General features: G+C 46.0%; 1 protein-coding gene across 1 annotated transcript in view; it reads left to right on the top strand.

Moving 5' to 3' along the window:
- Positions 1-583: 583 nt before the first annotated feature.
- The window catches only part of LOC134574527 (oocyte zinc finger protein XlCOF6-like), a 169,018-nt gene continuing 142,637 nt past the window's right edge, over positions 584-26,964 (top strand). The window contains exons 1-3 of the mRNA XM_063433641.1: positions 584-635; positions 3,077-3,208; positions 4,451-4,597. Of these exons, the coding sequence (XP_063289711.1) occupies positions 3,131-3,208; positions 4,451-4,597 (225 nt within the window). The 5' untranslated portion in view covers positions 584-635; positions 3,077-3,130. The remainder of the gene's footprint in view (positions 636-3,076; positions 3,209-4,450; positions 4,598-26,964) is intronic.

Here is a 26,964-nt window from a genome sequence, read left to right as displayed (position 1 = left end):
ATGCCGCCCTATGAAGTATGTGCGGCAAAGCCGCGCATGCGCACAAGGGAGCAATGACACTTACAAATGGAAGCGTCTGATTGCTCCCTGCTCGCGCCCGCCTATTTCATCATTTTGGCGAAATAGGGGGCGCGGCTTCACGAGGCTCCCGGCGCTGGAACCAGTTGAGTAAAAAGGGCTGCCTGGAGTGTCCCTTTAAGACAAGACATGGTGTCTGGGAACTCAGTAAATCAAGTCCTCCATATATCTGAGTATGATTGTATGTGACTTATCTCAGTAATAATGACTGTTTCATATCACTGGTTTAGTGAATGTTACTATTAATATGTTAATAAAGCTGGGTAGACACAGTATAATTGGGCTTCCCGCAGTACGCGCTGAGAAGGTAACCATGACAACCGAGTCCTACACACCCGAGCTAGAGTAGGTGCTTAGAGCTCTGTGTAGCTCGCGGCCGCCGCGTGCTCACTGCTGGAGACCGTTTATCCCAGCATGCTCTGGTTGTCACTATGTATGGGCACGCACGCGAGATAGAGGCTTGGAACGCAAAACAAAGAGGCAGTGAAAAAAGTATTTCCGGTTGAGTACTTCCGGTCGCAGCGTATTTGTCCAATATCAACCAACAGCAGTGTCAGGTCAGTGCTGGTTACATACTGTCAGAGTTATTACTGAATGTGATACAAGGCTGGATTTTACACGGCATGTGATGGGTGTGTGTAATATATCTCTCTATATATAATGCTCAGCTCTCACCTTACTGAGACCATAACCATACATTGTATCACTGCAGGCCTCTCCCTGGGAGACACTACCCACAGTCCCCCTCACTGGGAGACACTACCCACAATCCCCCTCACTGGGAGCGGCTTCCCACAATCCCCCTCACTGGGAGAGACTTCCCACAATCCCCCTCACTGGGAGAGACTTCCCACAATCCCCCTCACTGGGAGAGACTTCCCACAATCCCCCTCACTGGGAGAGACTTCCCACAATCCCCCTCACTGGGAGAGACTTCCCACAATCCCCCTCACTGGGAGAGGCTTCCCACAGTCCCCCTCACTGGGAGAGACTTCCCACAATCCCCCTCACTGGGAGAGGCTTCCCACAGTCCCCCTCACTGGGAGAGGCTTCCCACAGTCCCCCTCACTGGGAGAGGCTTCCCACAGTCCCCCTCACTGGGAGACACTACCCACAGTCCCCCTCACTGGGAGACACTTCCCACAGTCCCCCTCACTGGGAGACACTTCCCACAATCCCCCTCACTGGGAGACACTACCCTAATCCCCCTCACTGGGAGACACTTCCCACAGTCCCCCTCACTGGGAGACACTACCCTAATCCCCCTCACTGGGAGACACTACCCTAATCCCCCTCACTGGGAGACACTACCCACAATCCCCCTCACTGGGAGCGGCTTCCCACAATCCCCCTCACTGGGAGAGACTTCCCACAATCCCCCTCACTGGGAGAGACTTCCCACAGTCCCCCTCACTGGGAGAGGCTTCCCACAGTCCCCCTCACTGGGAGACACTACCCACAGTCCCCCTCACTGGGAGACACTTCCCACAGTCCCCCTCACTGGGAGACACTACCCTAATCCCCCTCACTGGGAGACACTACCCTAATCCCCCTCACTGGGAGACACTACCCACAGTCCCCCTCACTGGGAGAGAATACCCACAATCCCCCTCACTGGGAGACACTACCCACAGTCCCCCTCACTGGGAGAGAATACCCACAATCCCCCTCACTGGGAGACACTACCCACAGTCCCCCTCACTGGGAGACACTACCCACAGTCCCCCTCACTGGGAGACACTACCCACAGTCCCCCTCACTGGGAGACACTTCCCACAGTCCCCCTCACTGGGAGACACTACCCTAATCCCCCTCACTGGGAGACACTACCCTAATCCCCCTCACTGGGAGACACTTCCCACAGTCCCCCTCACTGGGAGACACTTCCCACAGTCCCCCTCACTGGGAGACACTTCCCACAGTCCCCCTCACTGGGAGACACTTCCCACAGTCCCCCTCACTGGGAGACACTTCCCACAGTCCCCCTCACTGGGAGACACTTCCCACAGTCCCCCTCACTGGGAGACACTACCCACAGTCCCCCTCACTGGGAGACATTACCCACACAATCCCTCTCACTGGGAGAGAATACCCACAATCCCCCTCACTGGGAGAGAATACACACAATCCCCCTCACTACATGGTACCGCTGACATAAACTATCCATAATCCCTCTAACGCAGGGGTTCTCAAGGACCCCCTACCAGTCCAGGATTTAGGGATTAACCTGTTGTGTGTTCTCCCCCCCCCCCCCCCCCAAAGAAAAAAAAAAAAAACACATTAGACACAGCAAGGTAATCCCTACATCCTGGACTGGTAGGGGGTTATTGAGAACTGGGTTGAGTACCCCTGCTCTAACTGCACTGTAACAATTACATAAACTACCCATTATAGAAACATAGAAGGTGACGGCAGATAAGAACCATTCGGCCCATCTAGTCTGCCCAATTTTCTAAATACTTTCATTAGTCCCTGGCCTTATCTTATAGTTAGGATAGCCTTATGCCTATCCCACGCATGTTTATACTCTCTCACTGTGTTAACCTCTACCACTTCAGCTGGAATGCTATTCCTTGCATCCACTACCCTCTCAGTAAAGTAATACTTCCTGATATTATATTTAAACCATTGCCCCTCTAATTTAAGACACTTGCTGTGGTAGTTTTTCTTTTATATATAGTCTCCTACTTTACTGTGTTGATTCCCTTTATGTATTTAAATGTTTCTATCACATCCCTCTTACTGCAGTGTAATACTGTCATAAACTACCCACAATTCTCCTCACTGCATGGTGACATATAAACTACCCAGAATCCCTCTCACAGCAAGGCAGCAATGTCAGAAATTACTCACTCGCTGTAGGGCAAAACTGTCAGACCAACAATGCCTCTCTCTGCTGGGTGCTTCTATCATAAGTTAAGCAGTTTCTCTTGGGTGGGCGGGAATTTTATTTTGAACTCTGCAATTTGTAATATATGCTTTTTTAAATGTTTTTTAGTAAAATTATTTGAGGATATCCACTTCTGCAAGCAATCTTATTGACTGTTTGATAATGACCAAGGATCGGAATCCGATGATAGAGAGGATATTGAATCTCACCTTGGAGATTGTCTACCTGCTGACTGGAGAGGTGAAGGATTCTGGTACAGTCAGAGTGACATTGTTATTCTCTCAACCACTGCAATATTATCATATATACAGCATACAATGCAATCATGACAGCATACATATGAGATCCATCAAATAGGCTGTGCTTACTGGTAGATGAAATTTATATACAGTCAAAATACAAGGCACATCAACAGTGATTATAGAGAGACAGAAGAGACTAAAGGGTAACCGTGTAAATCCATTTTCAAGATTAATACCTGACTGTTCAGCCCAGTGAAACGGTTTGGATAGTCCACTTTTCCTACTTCCCCTATTCATGGCAATTGCAGTGAATGCAAAAACAGTCTTCTCTGTTTGCTATGCTTTGCACTGATTACCAGATAATCTCTAGCCCATACTGATAGCTTCCTTCCCTAAGGCTCTCAAGAATGTATGTAAGTATTATGTTAAGACATGATAACTGGAGGGAGCATAAAGAGAAATCTACATGCACTAAATCAGGACTTTTAATTTCCACTAGCCAATAATGAGTGGAAATTCAGGACTGATGAGTGTGCCATTGGCCTCCGTTATCTGTGGGATCTTCAGTGCTGTTTAAAGGCAGCAGCTTATTATATAAGTGGCAGCCCTGCCCACTTATTAAAATTCATCCTGCCCACCAGGCAGTCACTATCACTGTGTCTTTTCCTTTTCATGGTGCCACATCACTTCAGAAGTTAAACTACACAAGATGAACCAAATCTCTGCACACAGTGTAGCAATCCGCTTGTGACACCCCACCCTCGTTACACAGGCACCACAATGAGCAGGAGATATTTCAAAAACAACAATGAATAGTCTCCATTCCGATCAGGCAAGCTAACAGATTTGCAGTGGAAATAGATCAAGAGTGTGTTTTTACTCTCCATCTACAAGTGAAAGGACACCTATACCGTTAAATGATAATCACAATAAAATGAATAATGTATTGGTGCACTAAGATTACAGTGATTATACTGACCAATACATAGACCTAGCCAAATAGCTTTCAAATGTACAGCTAGAAGTTTATAGAGCAATTAAGAATTGATGAATCATCTACGGGTAGGGAGGCTGTGCATGCTGCTGCCCTGTCCATACCCAGAGCTAACAGTACAGGGGAAGGTTGGCAATTGATAGTGAACAATGTGGTCTGGCTAGTAGCATAGGACTTAACATTTTGCGCAGATAAAGAGATTTCGATTTTTAACATTTCACTCATGAGATTATTTGACATTAATAGGATTATTTGATTGTGAAGAAGCCTAAAGAACATGTCATACAGAGCTTCAGTCCCTATGTGTTAGAAGAATCCTACAGGACCAAGAGAAACAATGAGAAAAAGATCCTGGAACTGACCAATCGGATCATTCAGCTGCTGACTGGAGAGGTAAATCCTGAAGGAATCTCAAAAGAAAGTATATTATTATTGTTTTGTGGCGTTTTTTTAATAAGAACATTTCTAGCCGTATACATATCATTATTTTTTCGTTAGCTCATTTATATCAAATAAGCAAACATGAATCTTTATATTTAACCCTTTCGGAGCTTTGTCTCAGTAATGTGCAGAAGATAATTTAGCACTTTTAGGTGTCTACAAACAATTTTATGTGTTTTTTTTTTTTTCTTTGAAGTGTTTTAAATAGTTATTTCTGACAGACCTCGCTCTGTCAATATATGTAGATATATAGTTTGTTTTCAGTTAACTCCTCGTAAAACACATTTCTCAGAATGAATGTAAAAAAGGACATTTTTATGAAATACAAGGCAAATTAACAGTGTATTTATTTTTCTAATTCCCACACACAAAGGGTTTACAGTCCAATGCTGTTTGTTCACATTTCTAAAACACTAGCATAATGGATAAAATGATATTTATATTAGGCATTATGTAAGCATTTGAGTTATACGCAAGAGTTTTTCTTTTGTTTTCCTTTCACGATCCAAGAATTTTAATTGCAATAGTGCCCTCGATACTAAAGGTAAAGTCAAGGGGGACAGGCCAGAGCTAAAAAATATATTTGTAGTTAGTCATTTAGCATGGCTTGGTCAGGCAGTTCTGAGTAATCTTTTTTTTATGATTTAATTTACTTTTTATCCATTCCATGTGTCAGGTTCCTACAGGGTGTGAGGATGCCATGGCCTGTTTTTCTCTGGAAGAGCAGACATATTTAGAAGACAAAAATGTAGACATGATGATGAAGAATCACCAGCCCTTCAGCACATTTGGTAAGACAAGTATTAAAGGAATACTACAATTACCATAACCACTACAGCTTGCAGTAGGCTTTATGGTTCCAGAAGTGCCCTGGTGCCATCCTAGTGTAATTTGGCAAACCATTTTTAAACCGCTTGGCAACTTACTTGGGCCGCCCAGTTGAACATGCTGCATCCGGTTTTCTCCTAAAAAAGAAACCAGAGCCCTATATTCAGCCGAAGCATGGCTGATACAGGGCCCCATTATTTGCTTAGAGTATTCAGCTGACTTTCTCAGCCAATGACTAGGGCCTTGCGTAGCTCAGGGGTGCTAACCATATTCTACCAGGACCTTGCTTACCTCAGTGGAGCAAACCAGATTCTCCTGCAAGGAAAATCAGGAAGTAGGTGCTGGACCCAGGTATGATTATCGGTTTGACAAATTAGACTGTGAGGGAACCAGGGCACTCCTAACACCACAACATAGTGGTGGTACTTGGAGTGTAGTAATTACAGTCACAATATGGTATTTCAATTTGCCTTCTGTATAAATAATATGTAAACCTGTAAAAAAAATCACAGACCGCTCTCACAAATTATGCTGTTGACAAGATCATAACAAATCATTCCCTTGTCTTTTCACCTTAGATAGTGATTTATATATTTCTTCTGATTTGCACAGTGGCCAGCGCTTCTGTTAGGCCACCTTGGTGGTGGCTTGGGTGCTAGTGCCAAGAAGGCGTCTGCAGCACCAGGTAGCTTGCATTGTCCTGCACTCACTTGGCAGAGTAGGCACCGGCCTACCCACATCAGCGGTGACCAAATAAGCTGGGAGGGGGATAAACAGGCGGCGAGCAAGCTTATTATTCTGTCCTCCAATAAATTTTGGTAGCACTTTGTTTGTGCACATAGCAACATTTTGCGCAGCCTCTATTTGTTTGATTTGTACAAATTTAGGGAGATGTTTAGCAGATGGCTCCTTTATTGTGTATCCTTCAATATGACAATACAACATAAGGGTAGCAAATTAAAGAGCTGTCTACTAAACAACTGAAAGATCAAAATTAATTAAATCCATGGGGTGGATCATATGGGTGGGACATTGTGATTTCACACCATAAGCAAAGTGTTAGGGGGTAGCTATTTTAATTTTTTTTGCCTAGGACAGCAAAATTCCTTAAAGGGACACTATAGTCACCAACACAACTTCAGCTTATCAGTTTTGGTGTATAGATCAAGCATCTGCAGTCTCCCTGCTCAATTCTCTGCCATTTAGGAGTTAAATCACGTTGTTTATGCGGCTCTAGCCACAACTCCCTGCATGTTACTTGCACAGCCCTCCTAAACACTTCCTGTAAAGAGTCATCTAATGTTTACACTTCCTTTATTGCAAATTGTTTATCTTAGAATTTCTTTTCTCCTGGTCTGTTAATAGCTTGCTAGACCTTGAAGAAGCCTCCTGTATGTCATTAAAATTCAGATTACACAGCAGGAGATACAAACTTTTAAAAGTATGTTTATTCTGATTTGAAAATGAAACCATTTTGTTTTCATGCAGGTTGTGTCAGTCACAGCCAGGGGAGGTGTGGCTAGGGCTGCATAAACAGAAACAAAAGTGATTTAACTCCTAAATGGCAGTGAATTGAATAGTGAGACTGCAGAGGCATGATCTATACTCCAAAACTGCTTCATTAAGCTAAAGTTGCTTTGGTGACTAGAGTGTCCTTTTAAATCAGCCCTGGGTTAGCCTGCAGTATCAACGTTAATAACAGTAACATTTGTATGGTGATGCCTACAGAAAGAAAGCAGTTATATATGATTACCAAACGGTACCGCTAACTTCATCTTGATGAAGCCCCTAGGAGCCATCTTAATGCAAATTCAGGAAACGAGTCCTTGAGGCTGCAGTATGTATACATTGTGCATCATGCAAGATTTCTTAAACCACCCCATTAGTATTAATAGGCCCTACGCCCATGGGTGAGGGCTGTGGGGAGGACACTAGTTCTACCCCCTCCCCATTAATATTATAATACAGGCCCTCACCCACAGGTGGGGGTCAGGGGAAGAACAGTAGGTCATCCCCTTAAATATTATATTCAGGACTCCTATCCACTGCCAATGGGTGGCACTGGGGTTTCCCCTCCATATAATATAATACCCAGCCCACTAACCACAGTAGAGGCTGGGGAGGACATTTGGATGTTCCCCCTTAACTATTATGAAAAAGTTCGCACTTGGTCCCGAATTTTAGTAAAACCATTGCTTTGTGTATCTTCCGAAACCTATACTTTGTATACGATTCAGATGCAAAAGAACTGGATTTTAATCCAGGCCATTGCTGCAGATTCGCCATTGTAATCGGAATTTGGTCATTTTCACCGGATTTTGCACATTTGGACAAAATCCGGTGTGTAGTGAACAACCCTGCATGAGAAGTCACTTTTCTGTTTTAAGAATTTCTTTGCTCACAATGCACTTACTCTCGGCAGATGGCTCCTTGGACAGAACAATATCGGATGCCTATCACAGCTCTTTAAATTCGTCACAATATGTAAACAAAGATAAAAGTGGCACTGGTATTAATCAAGAAATTAAATGTCTCATCACAAATCAACTACACAAGAGACAGAAAACTTCTTGCAACTTGGGACAAGATTCACATTCATCTGAGGAAGGAAATCCCACTAACATTTATACAGCCACTAAACACAAACAATCAGACTATCCATCTATTCAGATTAAGGAGGAATCGGCCTCATGTCAAATAGGAAATCTCACAGACACTGCTATTAATACAGTTAGAACACATTCACTGACCGCATATTCATCTTTTCAAATAAAAGAGGAATCAGACTCATGGAGAACAGAGAAATTCACTGACATTGACAGTTATACACCGACAGAACATAAACAGAAAGAATATACATCGAGCCAAATTAAAGAGGACCCAATCTCATGTGAAGAAGTAAATCTCACAGATACTTACACACCCACAGGCTTTACACGGACAGAATATACAGCTACCCATATTAAGGAGGAAGCAGAAGAAGGAACTCTCACATACAATGACATTTGTATTCTCAATGGACATAAACAGACAGAATATACTGCTCATGTTGAAGAGAAATCAAACCCGTGGGAAACGGGAACACTTACAGACATGTATGCACACACAGACCATGCACAGACAGAATATACATATACTTATATTAATGAAGGGTTTATAGGAAATCTTGCTGACCTTTATACATCCACAAATCATACATGGGTTGAAGATGCTTCTGTTCACAGTACAAAGGAATCTGTTTTATGTGCAAAAGAAAATGTCACGGACATTTATACATACCCCTCCTCTCGCAAATCTGTTTTACAGAAGAAAAATCATATAAGAAAGAAGCATTACCCATGCGGTGAATGTGGGAAAAACTTTGGTCGTAATGAACATCTTGTTAATCATGAGAGAACACACACAGGAGAGAAACCATTTTCATGTTCTGAATGTGGGAAGTGCTTTGTCCAGAGTTCACATCTTGTTAAGCATCAGAGGATTCATACAGGAGAGAAGCCATTCCTATGTAACGAATGTGGGAAACGTTTTTCTTGTAGTTCACATCTCGTTAGACATCGTAAAACTCATACAGGGCAGAAGCCATCTTCTTGCTCAATATGTGGGAAGGGATGTGTTTGCAGTTTATATCTACTTAATCGTCAAAAGGGTCATGCAGGAGAGCTCTCAGTGTGATAAATGTTTTTCGTATACTTCAATTCTTGGTCATTGTAATAGGATTTAGACGGGGTAAACCACTCTGAAGAATGTTTTACTTGTTGAAAAAAATATAGATGTATTTATTTTTTGGCATGTTGTAATACGCTTTATCATGCTAGATCTCTCTGTATTTACCATGTGGGCTTGGAAGGGATTACAGGACAATATAAGCACAACTTCAGCCTACGGTGATTGCACAGGTTATATGGTTAGAAGTCACCCTGTTATTGTGTCCTTGCACACAGCTTATAAATGAAGTTAGTTTTAGAAGATGCGGAAGCTTTTTTTCTAGTGGCAGATGCTAGCATGACCAGGAGATTTCCCTATATTGTTGCTGCCCAGCATGTTGTCTCTGTTGATCACACTGTAATCTGTACTGAGCAGCTGGCAAAGCCCAGCACTAATCACAGATGCAGAGGGGCATGCAGGGAGACCCGTTTAGGATTTTTTTTTTTGACCATGGGCGTCTCCTCTGAGTGCTAGTAGGTTTCCTCAGTATTAAGTGAAAACTTGGTCTCACTGGTGTGGGCAGGGATTTAATACTGCTCACACCACACTTTCAAACAAGGATTTAAAGAGCTGTATGTATCTCAGCTTTCAGTCTGGGGCCACTAAAAATGGCACCAGATTAGTGCCTCCCCGCCCGCCTCCTCTAAGGCTAACAAATATTCCAGATTTTACAATAAAGGTAAGACATATTCAGTGGAGATGAATAAAATTGTACCCAACCCTACTGAAGGCCTGAACACACCATATATCAGACCCATGAACAGAACAGATAAGTGTCTTACTCAAGAAGTCAATTCAATTATTACATGCTTGGGGGTAAGAGGAGAGAGAAGAACCAAAAACATATACATTAGATAAATAACCCATGAAACCAATAAAATCAAGGTAACCACTGGCTTACACTTACAAGTAAACAGTGGGGTAAGGTGATCCTGTGCATCCCCCATGCCAAAGACTAACCACTGACAGCAACAACATTTGAGGAAGCTGCTCCGGGGTCCCAGCAGCAGAAGCCGAAATATAACAACAACACAATTTATCAGGTAAGTGAAGTGTGTCAAATATAGCAATGCAGTATTCATTGCCACATAATATTTTACCAGAATTAGTGCCTTAATAGCTACATATATGCAAATCAGCCATTATGTACACAAAAAGGCATTTATAAGTAACATAAAAATGAAAAACTTCACAAACGTCCACTTGAATATACGTTTTAGTGAAAGAAACCTTTACCGGCCATGACTAGTAATGTAGCTCTAGGTGACATGTCCAACTTGTGACCAAACTTGCAGAACTTTATGTAGAGCAGTATTGGAATGTTTTTATGAATCCGCTGGAATACACATTGCCATAAAAGGTGGCGACCATTGGGGATCGATGTGGTCACCTTTGTAATGCTGTTAAGTTCCAAAAAGAGTTTAATGGGGTATCTCCATCTGTACAGGATGTTGGCTGATTTTAGGGCTTTAGGGACCAATGTGAATGCTTGCCAACACCCTAACGTCTAAAAGTTGTCATGGTGCCTGGCGATTGTGCAGTGTTTTGGCGTTGGAATGCTGCATAACTGGAGTGTAACCCGTCTGCTGCCTGAGGTGTAATTCTACCTACAGCAGCATAACAGGCGTGTCTTCAGTCATCCCAGAACAAGAATTCCAGGCTGGCTAATGTCAACTCTGTGCATACACAGTATTGGAATTAATTTGCCAAGAGCAGTCTGCTGGCACTCTCAACCAGTGAATGGCCGGCAGAATGTCACTGGCCACCATGGACCCAGCTAAGAGTGCAAACCGTTCCATTCACTTCCAGACATGCACCCAGGTTACAGATTTGTAAAGGTTTATTTATATTTCTTTGTAAATAATATTTTTTTTTATTTAATAAAGTACATACTTTTATTGTATCCCTCCTTTTTCTCTCTGAATTCTTTTTAACTTAAGACACCATTAAGATGAAAAGTCTTATGCCTATTACCTTTGTCAGGTTGCAAATTATGATCTTGTGGGAAATACAGAATCCCAGTCTGAATGAGATAAGAGAAAGCCAAGGCTCCTCTCCCAGTGGGCCTGAATGGCAGAGAATTGAACAAAACTTTATAACAGTGCTTTTCATTAAAGACGTAGTCCAGTTGTTTCTTCTAGATCTGAAGGAACAAAGACTCAGTGAAGACAGAAGTAGGATATGATTTTGTAAGTGAGAAATAATACATATTTGGATCTGTAGATAGTATAAGGTTTGTGCAATGGGGGAATGCAAATATAGGAAGGTAATATTGTAAGGTGAGAGGGATATGGCCAGCTATCAAACCACGAGCCATGACTTGGGAAGCTTGCCAGTCCATTATAGTATTGTACATATTTCAGTGATATTAGAGATATCTCAGAGACGACTTGATATTTTCTGAATTTAAAACCCCTACAAAATGTGCAAATAGTTACATCATCAACAGATCGTCTTGGTTTTTTTTTAGGGACAATTTTTGTAGAGAAGTTTCCATTCTCTTTATATATTTTTGATTTTCAATCAATAAAAAGAACTTAAATAGAGAACAACTTCCTATACTCCTGTTATTCAACAAACCTGGGGATTGGTTACAGAATTTCACATTTTAGGCAAAAATAGAAGAAAAACTATACTAGAGTTGGAGATTTTTTCAATTATGTTATTTGGCCTATTATTATCAGTTTTCTGATTCATTTCAGAGAATTTCTGGTTTAGAGAGTAACTACAAAAGATTAGGAAGCAGGCCTCTACTTACATGTGGCCTTAAACGTGATAAATAAAAGTGCAGACTCCCCAGTATTGTTTTTTGGGGTTTTTTGATGGTAGTTAGGGTTCAGTGTCACCAGCACCCACTCCAACCCAAAGATTGACCATATTCATATTATTTGCATGCAAGATACCATCCATATATTTTGTCACTGGCTCTTGGTTATTGGATTATGTGGTACTGAGGCACACAGATATATGGGCAACCTATACATGGCATAACATCTCTCTCTGGCTAACATACTACCAGATACCAGCTGGCAGAGGATGGCTAACATGCTACCAGATACCAGCTGGCAGAGGATGGGTAACATGCTACCAGGTACCAGCTGACAGAGGATGGCTAACATACTACCAGATACCAGCTGGCAGAGGATGGCTAACATACTACCAGATACCAGCTGGCAGAGGATGGCTAACATACTGCCAGATACCAGCTGGCAGAGGATGGCTAACATACTACCAGGTACCAGCTGACAGAGGATGGCTAACATACTACCAGATACCAGCTGGCAGAGGATGGCTAACATACTACCAGATACCAGCTGGCAGAGGATGGCTAACATACTACCAGGTACCAGCTGGCAGAGGATGGCTAACATACTACCAGATACCAGCTGGCAGAGGATGGCTAACATACTACCAGATACCAGCTGACAGAGGATGGCTAACATACTACCAGATACCAGCTGGCAGAGGATGGCTAACATACTACCAGGTACCAGCTGGCAGAGGATGGCTAACATGATACCAGATACCAGCTGGCAGAGGATGGCTAACATACTACCAGATACCAGCTGGCAGAGGATGGCTAACATACTACCAGATACCAGCTGGCAGAGGATGGCTAACATACTACCAGATACCAGCTGGCAGAGGATGGCTAACATACTACCAGATACCAGCTGGCAGAGGATGGCTAACATACTACCAGATACCAGCTGGCAGAGGATGGCTAACATACTACCAGATACCAGCTGGCAGAGGATGGCTAACATACTACCAGATACCAGCTGGCAGAGGATGGCTAACATACTACCAGATACCAGCTGGCAGAGGATGGCTAACATACTACCAGATACCAGCTGGCAGAGGATGTCTAGCATGTTGGCTACCAGCTGACAGGATGGCTAACATGCTGGCTACCAGGACGGCTAACATGCTGGCTACCAGCTGACAGAGGATGGCTAACATACTACCAAATACCAGCTAATAGAGGATGGCTAACATGCTGGCTACCAGCTGACAGGATGGCTAACATGCTGGCTACCAGCTGACAGAGGATGGCTAACATACTACCAGATACCAGCTAATAGAGGATGGCTAACATGCTGGCTACCATTTGGGTTGCATAACTTCAAACAGTCATATCTTTGTCAGGAAAGTCCCAAGTTTGGGTCCTGTCCCTATTTCCCAAGTTTGTTCTCTATTACACAAAATACATTTGTGCACGTTTGAGAACAAGACAGAGCAGCTCTACCAAATCATTAGACCTGCTTCCCCTGCATTGTGCACTCAGCCCATGGGCAGTATTAGGGCACATGTGCAAGCCTGCATGGAGCTAGCCAGGCTGACCTTACACTTTCAGACAGGATTGTACCAAACCGTGCTATAGGCACACCTACCCCATACCAATTTCTCATCTTCTAGTGTTGGAAGGTATGTCACTACACAGACACAGCCCAAATTACCCCTGGTCCATCTCGTTGCAGAGAGATATTGGCAGAAATAATCTATATTCAATATTTATGTAATTTTACTTATTTTGAATTTTGTAGTAAAATTGATTTGAGGATAAACCCTTCTGCAAGCAATCTTACAAACAGTAATAATGACCAAGAACCGAACTAAGATGATCGAGAGGATCTTAAATCTCACCTTGGAGATTATCTACTGACTGGAGAGGTTAGATATTCTAGGACAGTTACAGTGACATTGCTGTTATCTCCGTCTCTTCTACACTATTATTATTATTACTATTGTTACTAGTATTTATATAGCGCCAGCATATTCCGTAGCGCTTTACAATATTATGAGAGGGGAGATTTAACAATAAATGAGACAATTACAAAAACTTACAGGAACAATAGGTTGAAGAGGGCCCTGCTCAAAGAAGCTTACAGTCTATAGGAGGTGGGGCGTAAAACAGGACAGGAGGTAGCAATCAAACAAGGTGGAATGAAGCAGAGCTGGAGGAGAGAGTAGAGTGCTGCCCTTTAAGAGAGAGCAAGAGACAGGTATGTGAGGTAGAGGCCATAAGCTTTCCTAAAGAGATGGGTTTTGAGGCATTTTTTAAATGATTGAAGACTAGGGGAGAGTCTGATGGCAGTAGACAGGCTATTCCAAAGGAAAGGGGCCACCCGCGAGAAGTCCTGCAAGCATAAGTTGGCCGTACGCGGCGAGCAGTGGACAGGAGAAGGTCATGGGCAGAGCTGCAGATCAGTGAAGTGATATAGAAGGGGCTAGATTTGGTCAGTGCTTTATAGGTGTGGATTAGTACCTTGAATTGACTCCTATAGGATACCGGAGCCAATGTAAGGACTGATAGAGGGGAGAGGAGCGACAGGAGAGGAAAATCAGTCTAGCTGCTGCATTCATTAGAGACTGTAGCGGGGCAATACGACTTGTGGGAAGACCTATTAGGAGAGTGTTACAATAATAGAGATTACTAGAGCATGGACAAGCTCCTTGTGTAAGAAAGGGGCAGGTGCGGGCTATGTTTTTAAGGTGGAATCTACAGGATTTGGTAACCGACTGGATGTGAGACCAGAATCAAATATAATGCCAATACAGCGCGTTTACAAGGATGGACTGATGTGGGTACCGCTCACTTTAAGGGAGAGCGAAAGATGGGATCAGTATTAGGAGGAGGAAAGACAAGGAGTTCAGTTTTAGAGAGATTTAATTTCAGAAAGCGCAAGGACATCCAATCAGAGATTGAAGAAAGGCAAGCAGTGACACGTTGCAGGACGGCAGGGGAGAGGTATATCTGGGTGTCATCAGCATACAGGTGGTATTGGAATGAAAATAAGGTAATACGTTTGCCAAGAGAGGCAGTATAACGAGAAAATAGGGGACCAAGGACAGAGCCTTGGGGGACTCTGACCGAGACAGGATGAAGGAAGGAGGTATCATTAGAAAAAGAGACACTGAATGAGCATTGGGAGAGATAGGAGGAAAACCAAGAGAGGACAGTGTCACAGAGACCGAGTGATTGAAGAGATTGGAGAAGGAGAACCTGGTAAACAGTGTCAAAGGCAGGAGAGAGGTCAAGAAGTATCAGTATGGAGTGGTGCCCTTTAGATTTAGCTGTGATTAGGTCGTTAGTGACTTTAATAAGAGCAGTCTCAGTAGAGTGGAGAGGGCGGAAGACAAACTAAAGAGGGTCAAGGAGAGAGTTGGAATTGAGGAAGCGAGACACACGGGTAAAGACAAATCTTTCCAGAAGCTTTGAGGAAAAAGGAGGCAGGGATATGGGCCAATCGTTAGAAAGGGAGGATGGGTCAAGAGATGTTGTTTTTTTAAGATGGGTACTACAGTAGCATGTTTAAGGGCAGCAGGGACAACACCAGAAGAGAGAGAGCAGTTGAAGATGTGTGTTAAGGAAGGCATAAGACAAGGGGAGAGAGATTTGATAAGGTGAGATGGGACAGGATTGAGCGGGCAAGTGGTGGGTCGATAGGAAGGAGAAGCGCAGTCACCTCTTGTTCAGTAGCCTGGGAGAAAGTCTGAAGCATATGACCTACGTGTGGGGGCAAGGTGGGGAGAATTATTTCCTTAGCTGTTCAATCTTGTCGGTAAAGTAGCATGCAAAGCTTTTGGCTGTAAGGTTAGTCTTGGGGGTGACCACAGCAGGGCAAAGAAGGGAGTTAAAGGTATCAAAGAGATGCCTGGGATTGCGGTAGCCTGAGCTAATGAGGGAGGAAAAATATGACTGTTTTGCAAGGGCTGTGCTGTATGGACGCAACATGAATTTGTAGTGGAGGAAGTCAGACTGGGTGCGTGACTTCCTCCAGCAGCATTCAGCAAAACGGGAGCATCTCTGCAGGTAGAGTGTTGATTTCGTTTCCCATGGTTGGGGACGTGTTCTCCTCAAGGTGCATGTTTAGAGTGGGGCTGTAGCGTCCAGGGCAGAGGTGAGAGTAGTGTTTTATGATGAGACAGCCAGTGAGGGACGAGAAAGTAGGGATGGATAGAAGTTGGGAATCAATATTAGCAGATAGCTGCTGGAGGTCAATATAATTCAGATTTCTTCTTAGTTGAAGTTAGGTTGAGGATGATGGGGTAGTGGGCTATTGAGAGCAAATTATAAGAGGTGGTGATCTGATAGAGGAAATGGAATATTGCAGAGATTAGAGATTGTACATTCACGAGAGAAGATAAGATCAAGCTACATGGGTGTCCATTGTGATAGCCCAAGGGAGGAGGTCATTGAGGCAATTTTGAGGCTACTGAGGACAAGAGTAGGTTAATGGGAATGTTGAAGTCCCCAAGAATTAGGGATGGAATATTAGAGGAGAGGAAGTAGGGAAGCCAATCAGCAAAGTGGTCAAGGAAGAGGAGAGGGGAACTAGGGGGACGACAGATAACGGCAATGTTAGCAGAGATGGGTAAGAAAAGGCGAATTGAATCAAATTCAAATGATGAGAAAGAGAGGGAAGGGGGGGTGGAGAGGTAGAGGTTTGAAAGAGCAATGAGGCGAGAACAGAAACCCTACACCACCACCTTTGCTTTCAGAGTGTCTTGGGTTGTGGGAAAATTAAAGACCACCAAAGGATAGAGAGGCAGGGGTAGCGGTGTCGGAGGGAGAGTGCCATGTTTCTGTTAGTAACACTGCAAACAGAGCATGCATTCCAGAGGGCAGTATGGAAGGAGGATTTAAAGGAAAAATGACATGAGATGGGTATAAGATTATTGTGATTCCTGGAGTTGGCACATGGTGGGTTTGCATAGGTGGGACCAGGATTTGATAACCGTATACATTTGGAATCCATCAAGTTGTCTGTTCAGTGTGGAAGGTGTAAATTGATACAATTAAAATGCAAGGAGGACTGTGTACGGTTTTGGGAAGGTTTTTACACCCGTGTCTTTATTCCCATGTAAACCACTTGGATACTCCAGTTTACCTTCCATGTTGCATCTCAGTTCTACCTCACCTCCGCTAACCTGCGTGTTCTCAGAGATTGTAATGAATATACATACAGTCTGGTACACTTTCATGTGGTTACTAGGCCATCTCTATCCTGTACTCAGATCTTTCTGCCCTGAGACTAGAAGGATTTTATGGAAATGTTTCATAACTGTTGTAATAAAGGAAGGAGACATGTTCCAATATACATAAATGATGGGATTTGCTCATAAAGTTATACTTTTGTTTCTTTTATTAGACAGGATTATTTGATCATGAAGAAGTCTGGTGAGTTTGTCATGCACTGGGCCAGTGCCCATGTGAGAGGGAGATCCTGTGGGAGTCAGAGCCCAGCACGGTGCCCTCAACTCACTTACTAATACAAGAGACCAACAATGACCAGAAGATACTGGAACTAGCCAATAAGATCATTCAACTGCTTACTGGAGAGGTGAGTGCTCTTACAGCCATAATGCTGACAAAAAGAATCATAATATATCCAAATATTCCACAACCTCCCCAAAAATGTATGGTGTGGTACAAACACATTTATTTTACAACATACGAATACAGCTTCCCCAGGGGATGTCTCAGACAATATCCTTCTCCAGCAAAACCAAAATAAAATGTAAGGGGATGCAGCTGTGGATCTACATGTGATGCAGTATATGCTGAAACAACTTGTGCTTATGGAAATACACGCACAAGATGGATGTGTCGCCGCAGTGTACCTCCCCTTGTAAATTTGACCAGTTATATCGTATCTTGTTTCTTCCTGGAACCAGTCACCAGACTGATATGGAACAACAGGACTCTGTAAATTTCTGAAAGGTTCGGCTTTATTTATTACAGCTTAAATATAAAAGTGGATGGTTCTACACATTAACACCAGCAGTTGGACTTCTTCAGGGACCCAACAGTGTAGAAAGCTTAAAGCAGCACTGTCATGCTTAACTTACCTTTCCCTACTCGCTTCCTCTCTCAGGATCTGTTCTAAATTTCTTCCCGTCTGCTCTAATTTTTTTTTAAAACATAAGACAAAGTAGGGACTACTTTGTCTTATGTATTTTTCTTACGCTTGACCAGCTTTGACCCGCATACTGTGGGTCAAAGAAATTTTTTCACAATACTCACTGTAACGGACCGCTGGCACTCCGACTGAGTACCTCCGCCAATCGATGCTCCTAGCGCTTGCCGAGGACTCAGAGTACTCCAACCGACACCATCAGCACTGCGGACCCCACTTCCAGCGATGCAGCTGCGCCGGGGTCTCGCCGTCTCTCACCCACCCTGGATCCACGACCAGGAGCGTAGCAGGAACAAATCAAGCTCTTACAGGAGCTTACTCTGGGGAGTAAGTGATTATAGCAATCCCCAGAGTGTAGGTATCCCTTCCCCCAAGCATGAGCCAAGGCTTCAAGAAAGGTGCAAGTAGGTTTGGTTTATTGAGGGCTACCTGCCCGGTATTTATGCAAGTGTCCACCAGGTGGACACTTCCCTAGGGGACCTGATGGTACACATATTGGATATTAACCAATCACAGACAATACAAACAAAACACTCCCACAGTGACATCACAATCCCTCCTCTCTATCCTGGAGATAATTGCGAAGTAATCAAATTATCTCCCAGGACAGAGGCAAGACTCCATTAACCACATGGTTACAAAAAGACATAAAATTACACAGTGTTACAATTACTACATAAAACATATACATGCAACATATCCCCAGATAGCTTAGATCTGAGCGCACATTTTTACCGAATGGCGCTCAGATCACATACATACAGTTCAATCGCCATGGAGCCAAAGTCTTTCGTTACACGAATAGGCTCCTTGGCATAGCTATCTGGGGTAGCACTACTCACATACTGAAAGTACCGAATGCCCCGGCAGAAATACACAAATAAACCTTTCTGCAGGGTAAAATACAGCTATCAGAACAGGGGCCATAGTCGGAAGGCAGGATGCTAGCCAGTAGTCCCCTCCAGGCACAAGAGGCGAAGGGCACTTCGTCACACATCTTACCTTTGGGGGGAAGACTAAACAGGTACCTGACCTTCTGACGGTCAGTACCTAGGTTAGTCGGGCAGCCCACCCACAAAGAAAAATATGCAGAGTAACCCCCCCACAATAAATGGAACTGGCCTGTAGGTTCAAGTTTGAAGTGGGACAGCGCAGCACTCTCAGTCTCTCTGTTGCAGCTAGGCAAACTGCTGGTGTTGCTTGGGGAGCAGAGGCCAGCAGCGCTCTGCCCTGTTACCAGCTCTGCTGGTGGGAGGGGTTCAGTGGGTATCGCAGACTCATCCACTGCCCCAGGACACGGTTGGGATGTAGCTGGGGAGGGGAGGTTTCGCTTACCTCCTCCTCCTGGCATCCCTGCGGGGTTGGTTGGGGATCTGGACCGCCCGTCCAGCATCCCTGTAGGACTGGCCCTGTGAGACTGTGGTCCCATCTGTGCCAGTGTGGTTAGGGTTGTCTTCCCCCTCTCTCGGTATCTCCGGCTGCTGTTGGATGGGGGGGGGGGGCAGTTGCCCCTACTCCCCAGGACGCTAGCTGCTGTAAGGTGGAGGGATCGACCATCACCTCCTCCTGGAACTGTCATGGCCGTTACCAGTAATTCCTGTCTCTTCCGGGTTGACGGACTGTAGCCACACCCCCTCTCTGACGCGGTCTCATTACGCTACATAATGCGACCGCGCCAGACAACAGACGCTGGATTAATGAACAGCGTACCGCGGAATTTAACCGGCTGCCACTCTGCTCTACAAACTTACCTGTGTACCGAACCGGACTCGTAACCGACGGACCTCTTTCTCCTTCCCTTGACCTCGGCTAGTACTTTGACTCCTCTCGACCTTCTCCAACGGAACCTCCCCGGAGGGGACTCTGGGACCAACTTCAACCACTGAAAGCTAAGTTACCGTACTTGTGTTATACGAACTTTTCCACAGGCTTCTGAACACTCAAGCTTCAGCCTGCCTCACGTTCTCCTATCACTATTGGAATAATCCCTGCTCGTTAACCCTTCAGTCTCCAGCTGATAACGTTTCCTACCAATTAAACTAAAACAATTCTCTGCAGGTTAAACTCCATTATATTTTCTTTATCGAATTATTGCTGCAATTCAAGTGTATAAGATAGTCTAAGAATCCACTAACCAATACTGAAGCATTTAAAGATACAGTACCTATGTTTTCTTCAATCAAAATATTAAAGACACAGTACCAGTGAATTCTATAGAGAACTGTCATCTCTTTATTTTTCTCAATAATTTTACATTCACATCTAATTAGATTGAAATCTGCAGTTGAGCTCCATCTAAATCTATGTAAACGTGACAGGAACTCAGGCCGCCGCTGGGGAGAGAGACCGGTTGTCTCCTCTCCCAGCAAAGTATACTGCTGCTGGGGATCTGGGCCGGCTGCCCAGCATCCCTGTAGTGCCGGCAGAGAGACCTCGGTCCCATCTCCACCTGCCATCTATGGGTCTTCCCAGGCCAAGTCTATGAGGTCCCTCACCTCTGGCTGCTGTTGGAGAGGGAGGCCGGTTGCCTCCCCTCCCCAGGACGCTGGCTGCTGTATGGTGGAGGGATCGACCATCACCTCCTCCTGGAGCTCAGGCTGCCGCTGGGGAGGGAGCACTACTCACATACTGAAAGTCCCGAATGCCCCGGCAGAAATACACAAATAAACCTTTCTGCAGGGTAAAATACAGCTATCAGCACAGGGGCCATAGTCGGAAGGCAGGAGGCTAGTCAGTAGTCCCCTCCAGGCACAAGTGGCGAAGGGCACTTCGTCACACTCACCCTTTCCTCCCTGATCTCCAAAAGTAACAAGAGGGGGGGAGGGAGAGCTATTGTTGCCTCCACAGGTAACTAGGTGTCCTTAAGCCTCTAGTCATCCCCCTCCCCAATAAAATTAAACCCTACCTACCCCCTCACCCTAAAAATAAACTAAATATCTATAAATAACAAAATTCATACTTGCCATTAGATGTCTTCTTTTTTCTTAAACCTCCTTTTTTTAACCCCAAAACAATGCCAAATAAAAATCCATACTTCCCATCTAACTTTTCTAAAAAAAACAGGCCGAAAAGATTGTGGAGCTCAATCTGCACGGTGCCCTTGCTCGGATTTATAAAAGTATGGATTTTTCATTTTGGCCTTTTTGGGGGGCTGAAAAAAGAAGAAATCTAATGGTAAGTATGAATTTTGTTTATTTACAGGTATTTAGTTTTGGGGTTTTTTTTTGTCCCCCCTTCACTATTTTTAGGGTTAGGGGGGTAAGTAGGGTTTTATTTTATTGGGGCGGGGGTGATTAGGGGCTTAAGAAGCCCTAGTCACGTGGGGGAGGGGGGGGGGTATTTTTTACACTTGGCACCCACCCATCACAAATTGTGTGGGGCGGGGGCAATATGTCTCCCCCTTTTATCACTGAGGGCCCCCACCCGCCCCCTGTTCCTGTGCGTCCAATGCGTCTTGTTACAATTACATTGTTTGTTCATCCACCCATTGTACAGTGCTGCGGAATTTGTTGGTGCCTTATAAATAATAATATAGGGCTAGTCTGGTTCCAGGAGAAAAGGAGATATGGTATAGCACCCTGTTTTTACAAGAGGAGGCACCCTGAAGCATCATATCCATCATACATCTTGTGAGTGTATGTATTTCTAGAAGCGCAAAAGATTGCCTACCCTTGATATAGTGTATGTGTAAAACTGACCTGCTTTACATAATATGCATTAAAATAAGGTGAAACATTTTACTCCATATTTCATCCTTAAAATGATACGCTAAGCACTTTTGTCAATCTTTATTTTATTTGTGCATAGTGAGTACAAACATGTTTACACTGCCACAATAGCTGGTGTAAGCAGAGATGTAGACATATCATAACATTAGTGTGGCATGGAAAGACATTGCACATTTTGTTGTATTAATAAACAGAACATGTAACAAGTTGAATGCTGAACAGGCTTTTATGAGACGATATAGTGGTAACTTATTTTAGTGCTTGGTTGCTTAATTACAGGTCAACTCGCTAAGGTCTTAATAATTGGGTGGCATAAAACTTAGCCTATGCTTGGCAGGTACTTGGTTGAGTTATGAAAGTAATATTCAGCAGTGAAATATTTGCTACACCTTGTAGTATGCATGCTGACTAAACTTGGTAATGCTTTACATTATTGTATGATTAATTGGCGGATGGCTGAGTGGTAAACGTGTATGAGTGTCCCTGGGTAATCAAGTGTACACTACAAACAATGGCGAGAGGCTCATCAATAATTCCAAGAATAAACTGTAAATAGAGTAAGCTTAACTATGCAACGTGCAACTGCATTTGCCCAATTCCCGGCAGTACGTATATGGGCAGGCCCGTCGCTACCGGACAGGCAGACCAAGCAACTGCTTGGGGCCCCGAGCTGGCCCGGGGCCCCAAGCAGAGCCGGCAGGGCCGCCATCAGGGCATGACAACCGCAACGGTTGTCATGGGCCCGGCGGTCCTGGGGGGCCCGGACTGCTCAGGTCGTCCGGGCCCCACATTCAGTGGGTACATACCGGGTCGCAGGGGGCCCTGCGACCCCGGTATGTACCCACTGGGCCAGCCTCTTCTCCTGGGGGGCCCAGCAGCCGGTCACCTCAGGGCCCCCCAGGGGCTGGCCCTGCTGACACCCGGCAGGCGCGCGAGGGAGCACTCTCCTTTGAGTGCTTCCTCTTCAGCTCCCTCGCGCACCGTACTGATGCCGGAGCCGGAAGATGACGTCATCTTCCGGCTCCGGCATCAGTACGCGGCGCGCGAGGGAGCTGAAGAGGAAGCACTCAGCCAGGGAGAGTGCTCCCTCGCGCGCCTGCCGGGTGTCAGGGAGGACATTTCAGTGAGTGGGGGAGAGGGAGGGAGGAAATTTGAGGGGGGGGGGAGGAAATTTGAGGGGGGGGGGAGGAAATTTGAGGGGGGAGGAGGGAGGAAATTTGAGGGGGGAGGAGGGAGGAAATTTGAGGGGGGAGGAGGGAGGAAATTTGAGGGGGGGGGGGGAGGGGGAGGGGGGGAGGGAGGAAATTTGAGTGGGTGGGGGGGAGAGGGAGGAAATTTGAGTGGGTGGGGGGGGAGAGGGAGGAAATTTGAGTGGGTGGGGGGGAGAGGGAGGAAATTTGAGTGGGTGGGGGGGAGAGGAAGGAAATTTGAGTGGGTGGGGGGGAGAGGGAGGAAATTTGAGTGGGTGGGGGGGAGAGGGAGGAAATTTGAGTGGGTGGGGGGGAGAGAGAGGGAGGAAATTTGAGTGGGTGGGGGGGAGAGGGAGGGAGGAAATTTGAGGGAGTGGGGAGGAGAGGGAGGGAGGAAATTTGAGTGATGGGGGAGAGGGAGGGAGGAAATTTGAGTGAGTGGGGGGGAGAGGGAGGGAGGAAATTTGGGGGGAGAGGAAGGGAGGAAATTTGAGGGGGGAGGGGGGGAGGGAGGAAATTTGAGGGGGGAGGGGGGGAGGGAGGAAATTTGAGGGGGGAGGGGGGGAGGGAGGAAATTTGAGGGGGGAGGGGGGAGGGAGGAAATTTGAGTGGGTGGGGGGGAGAGGGAGGAAATTTGAGTGGGTGGGGGGGAGAGGGAGGAAATTTGAGTGGGTGGGGGGAGAGGGAGGAAATTTGAGTGGGTGGGGGGGGAGAGGGAGGAAATTTGAGTGGGTGGGGGGGAGAGGGAGGGAGGAAATTTGAGGGAGTGGGGGGAGAGGGAGGGAGGAAATTGGGGGGGAGAGGAAGGGAGGAAATTTGAGGGAGGGGGAGAGGAAGGGAGGAAATTTGAGGGGGAGAGGAAGGGAGGAAATTTGAGGGGGGAGAGGAAGGAAATTTGAGGGAGGGGGAGAGGAAGGAAATTTGAGGGAGGGGGAGAGGAAGGAAATTTGAGGGGGGAGGGAGGAAGGAAACTTGAGGGGGGGAGGGAGGAAGGAAATTGGAGGGGGGAGAGGAAGGAAATTGGAGGGGGGAGGAAGGAAATTGGAGGGGGAGGAAGGAAATTGGAGGGGGGGAGAAGGAAGGAAATGAGAGGGAGGGGGAGAAGAAGGAAATTGGAGGGGGAGAAGGCAATGAGAGGGAGGGGGAGAAGAAGGAAATTGGAGAGGGGGGGGAGAAGAAGGAAATTGACGGGGGTAGGGGGAGAGATTGACATCCATCACACACACAATGCACCCCTTGCACACAGAAAAACACACAATGCATTACACACAGACACACATACACAAGCAATGCATCCCTTACACACAGCAACACACAATGCACCCCTTCCACACACTCAGTGCATCCCTTACAGCAGTGTTTCCCAACCCAGTCCTCAAGGCACACCTACCAGTCCAGGATTTAGGGGTGACCCAGTTGTGTCTAAGGTGTTTTTTCTTTTTTTCTAAAAACACCTTAGACAAAACTGGGTAATCCTTAAATCCTGGACTGGTAGGTGTGCCTTGAGGACTGGGTTGGGAAACACTGCCTTACAGACACACTGCATCCCATACATACACAAACTCACCTTGCAGCCCTTACACATACAAACACAGATTCACACAATGCATTCCTTACACACATCAGGACATCCCCCCCCCCCCACACACACACACACCCCTGTGAACAAACTCATTGGTGGAACATGAAGGTGGACCCTGGGACCCAGACCTTGAGCTGTGTAAATGGCCCTCAAAAAATGGAGCTGCTTCCCGTTCTCCCAGAACATTGATTTTTTGTGACCACAGTTACAAACCGCCTCCAGAGAGCCTGTTCTACACCAGACCAGTGGAGCCAGACGGCAGCTGAAGCCCATCATCATCCTCATCTGGTTGTAAGTAGGCAATCTAGTATATTATTCGTGGCACTAATCTCTAATTTACCTCACATTAAAGGGACACTATATTCCCCAGAACCACTGCAGCTTAATGTAGTGGTTCTGGTGTATATAGCCTGTCCCTGCAGGCCTTTTATTGTAAACACGGCGGCACTGCAGCACTGTGTTAGTTAACATGGCAGATCATATGGGTGGGGCACTGTGATGTCACATGGGGGGCGGCAAACTTTACTTTTGCCTAGGGCGGCAAAAATCCTTGCACCGGCCCTGCTGACACTGCATCCCTGTGGGCGGGAGGGGGGGGAAGGACCCGGGTGCAGGCGCCCTGTAGGCCTTGCGTGCATGTGGGGGGTGGGGGGGGGGGGTTGGAGCTTGGGGGGGCCTCCATGTCCGTTTTGCTTGGGGCCCCCAAATTCCTTCAAACGGCCCTGTATATGGGAGGACCCAACAAGATCAAGTTAAACAAGCCTAATAGCATTATGCCTAGTGCTAGCAATTGTTATAGGGCCAAAATGCAGTACATTTTTACGTTATGAGCAGCCTGGCACGAAGCTTACTGTCACGTGATGGAACGCCCTGCGCAATCTGCGCTACAGCGCCTGAGGCATGATATTCTATGGTGTTAGGCCGTATATATACTGGGAGGCAAGCGGATACACTGTGCCTCCAGAGTACGTGTTAAACTTGCATAAACAGAGTAGGCTAATTGCTGGGTCAGACAGTATAGTATCATATATGCATAGTAGTTAGCAAAATAAAATAAGGGACTAAGTCTAATCAGGTGTAAGGTAACGTTGGAGGTGTGGACCAATTCTAACCATCAAGAGTTAATCTGTGAACCCAAAGCAGTGCCGGCAGAAGTGTTCGTTGCAATAGTGGGTCATCTGCAAAATTTACACTTGGCTGCCCTGAATTCACCGGCAAGGAGTCCAGTCCATGTTAGCCAATGCCTAATCTTGGCAGAGTGGCTGAGGGATCCTTCAGGCCATGGAAGGTGGTAGAGCGTTGCGTGCGGATCGGAGCCTTCCTCCGGCCCCAGGCCTTTGTGGGGGGCTGCATCAATGAACCACAGGTTCGGTTGCTTCGTGAGTCCGAGGCTTTCCCGTATCGGGTGCAGTGAGAGACCCAGTTGGATATCCGCCGCCAGCGGCGGGCGGTCTTCCTGCAAGGTGGGCGATGCTTTGGAGACTTCCTCCTTTGGGCCCTCGGCCTGGGTAGGTAAGTAGGAGCGATAGGATTAGTAGTTGTGCCCGGGAGCAGTCGTTCCGTCTCCAGCCCAGCTCTTGTCTTCTCCCTCTTTACTTGGACCGGATTCAGGGCCATGCGCTTTTCCAGTGATGCCCAGAAGCGTTGGAAACTTTGTTCAATTCGGGTGAGTATGCACTCCACCGCAGTGTTGTTGTCTCCACCATGTGGTACGGATGTAGGAGGCGACGTAGGCCCCACCGCCATCTTGTTAGGGACTTCGCTTGAAGTGGAGGAGCTGTGTAGAGCTACCGGAGGCCATGGAGGTGTTCGTGTGAGGCCATCGGGGACCGGGATAACCCCCACCGGTCCGGGGGGGGGGGGGTTACAGGGCCAGTGAGACAATCCATCCGTGAGCCGCACCAGACACTCTGCAATCGAGTGAGACGGCGGCCGTCCGCCTCACCCCTCGCTTCAGTAGGCCACAAGCCCCGGGCGTACAATCTCCCCGCTGGGGTGCACATCATTCAGATCTGAGGTCTGCAGGTTAGGCAGTGGATCGTCGTGTGTCAACTGGCAGGTTTTCCGCTTAGTTATAGCTGGTTAGGTGAGAACAAGCAGGAGCTCCTCAGACTTGCGACCGACCAGCATAGCGGTCCGGCCCCGCCCCCCGCTAAGCACTTTTGATCAATTAAGTAGTTTTGGTGTATAGATTTAGCAGTTAGGTCTTCATTAAATTAGAGCTGATCACGTATATTGGCAGTTTTTCAACTCGCGATAACCCATTTCACTGTTTGGACCGATTACGTTAGTGATCAACTATTTGACCGCTGGCAGCACTAACAGCCAGATATAGTTAATGGGTTACTTCAACCTCAAC

The sequence above is a fragment of the Pelobates fuscus genome, chromosome 10, assembly GCF_036172605.1.
Source record: "Pelobates fuscus isolate aPelFus1 chromosome 10, aPelFus1.pri, whole genome shotgun sequence".
NCBI lineage: Eukaryota > Metazoa > Chordata > Amphibia > Anura > Pelobatidae > Pelobates > Pelobates fuscus.
The sequence above is the reverse complement of the archived record's forward strand: the minus strand, read 5'-3'. Positions and strand labels throughout refer to the sequence as shown.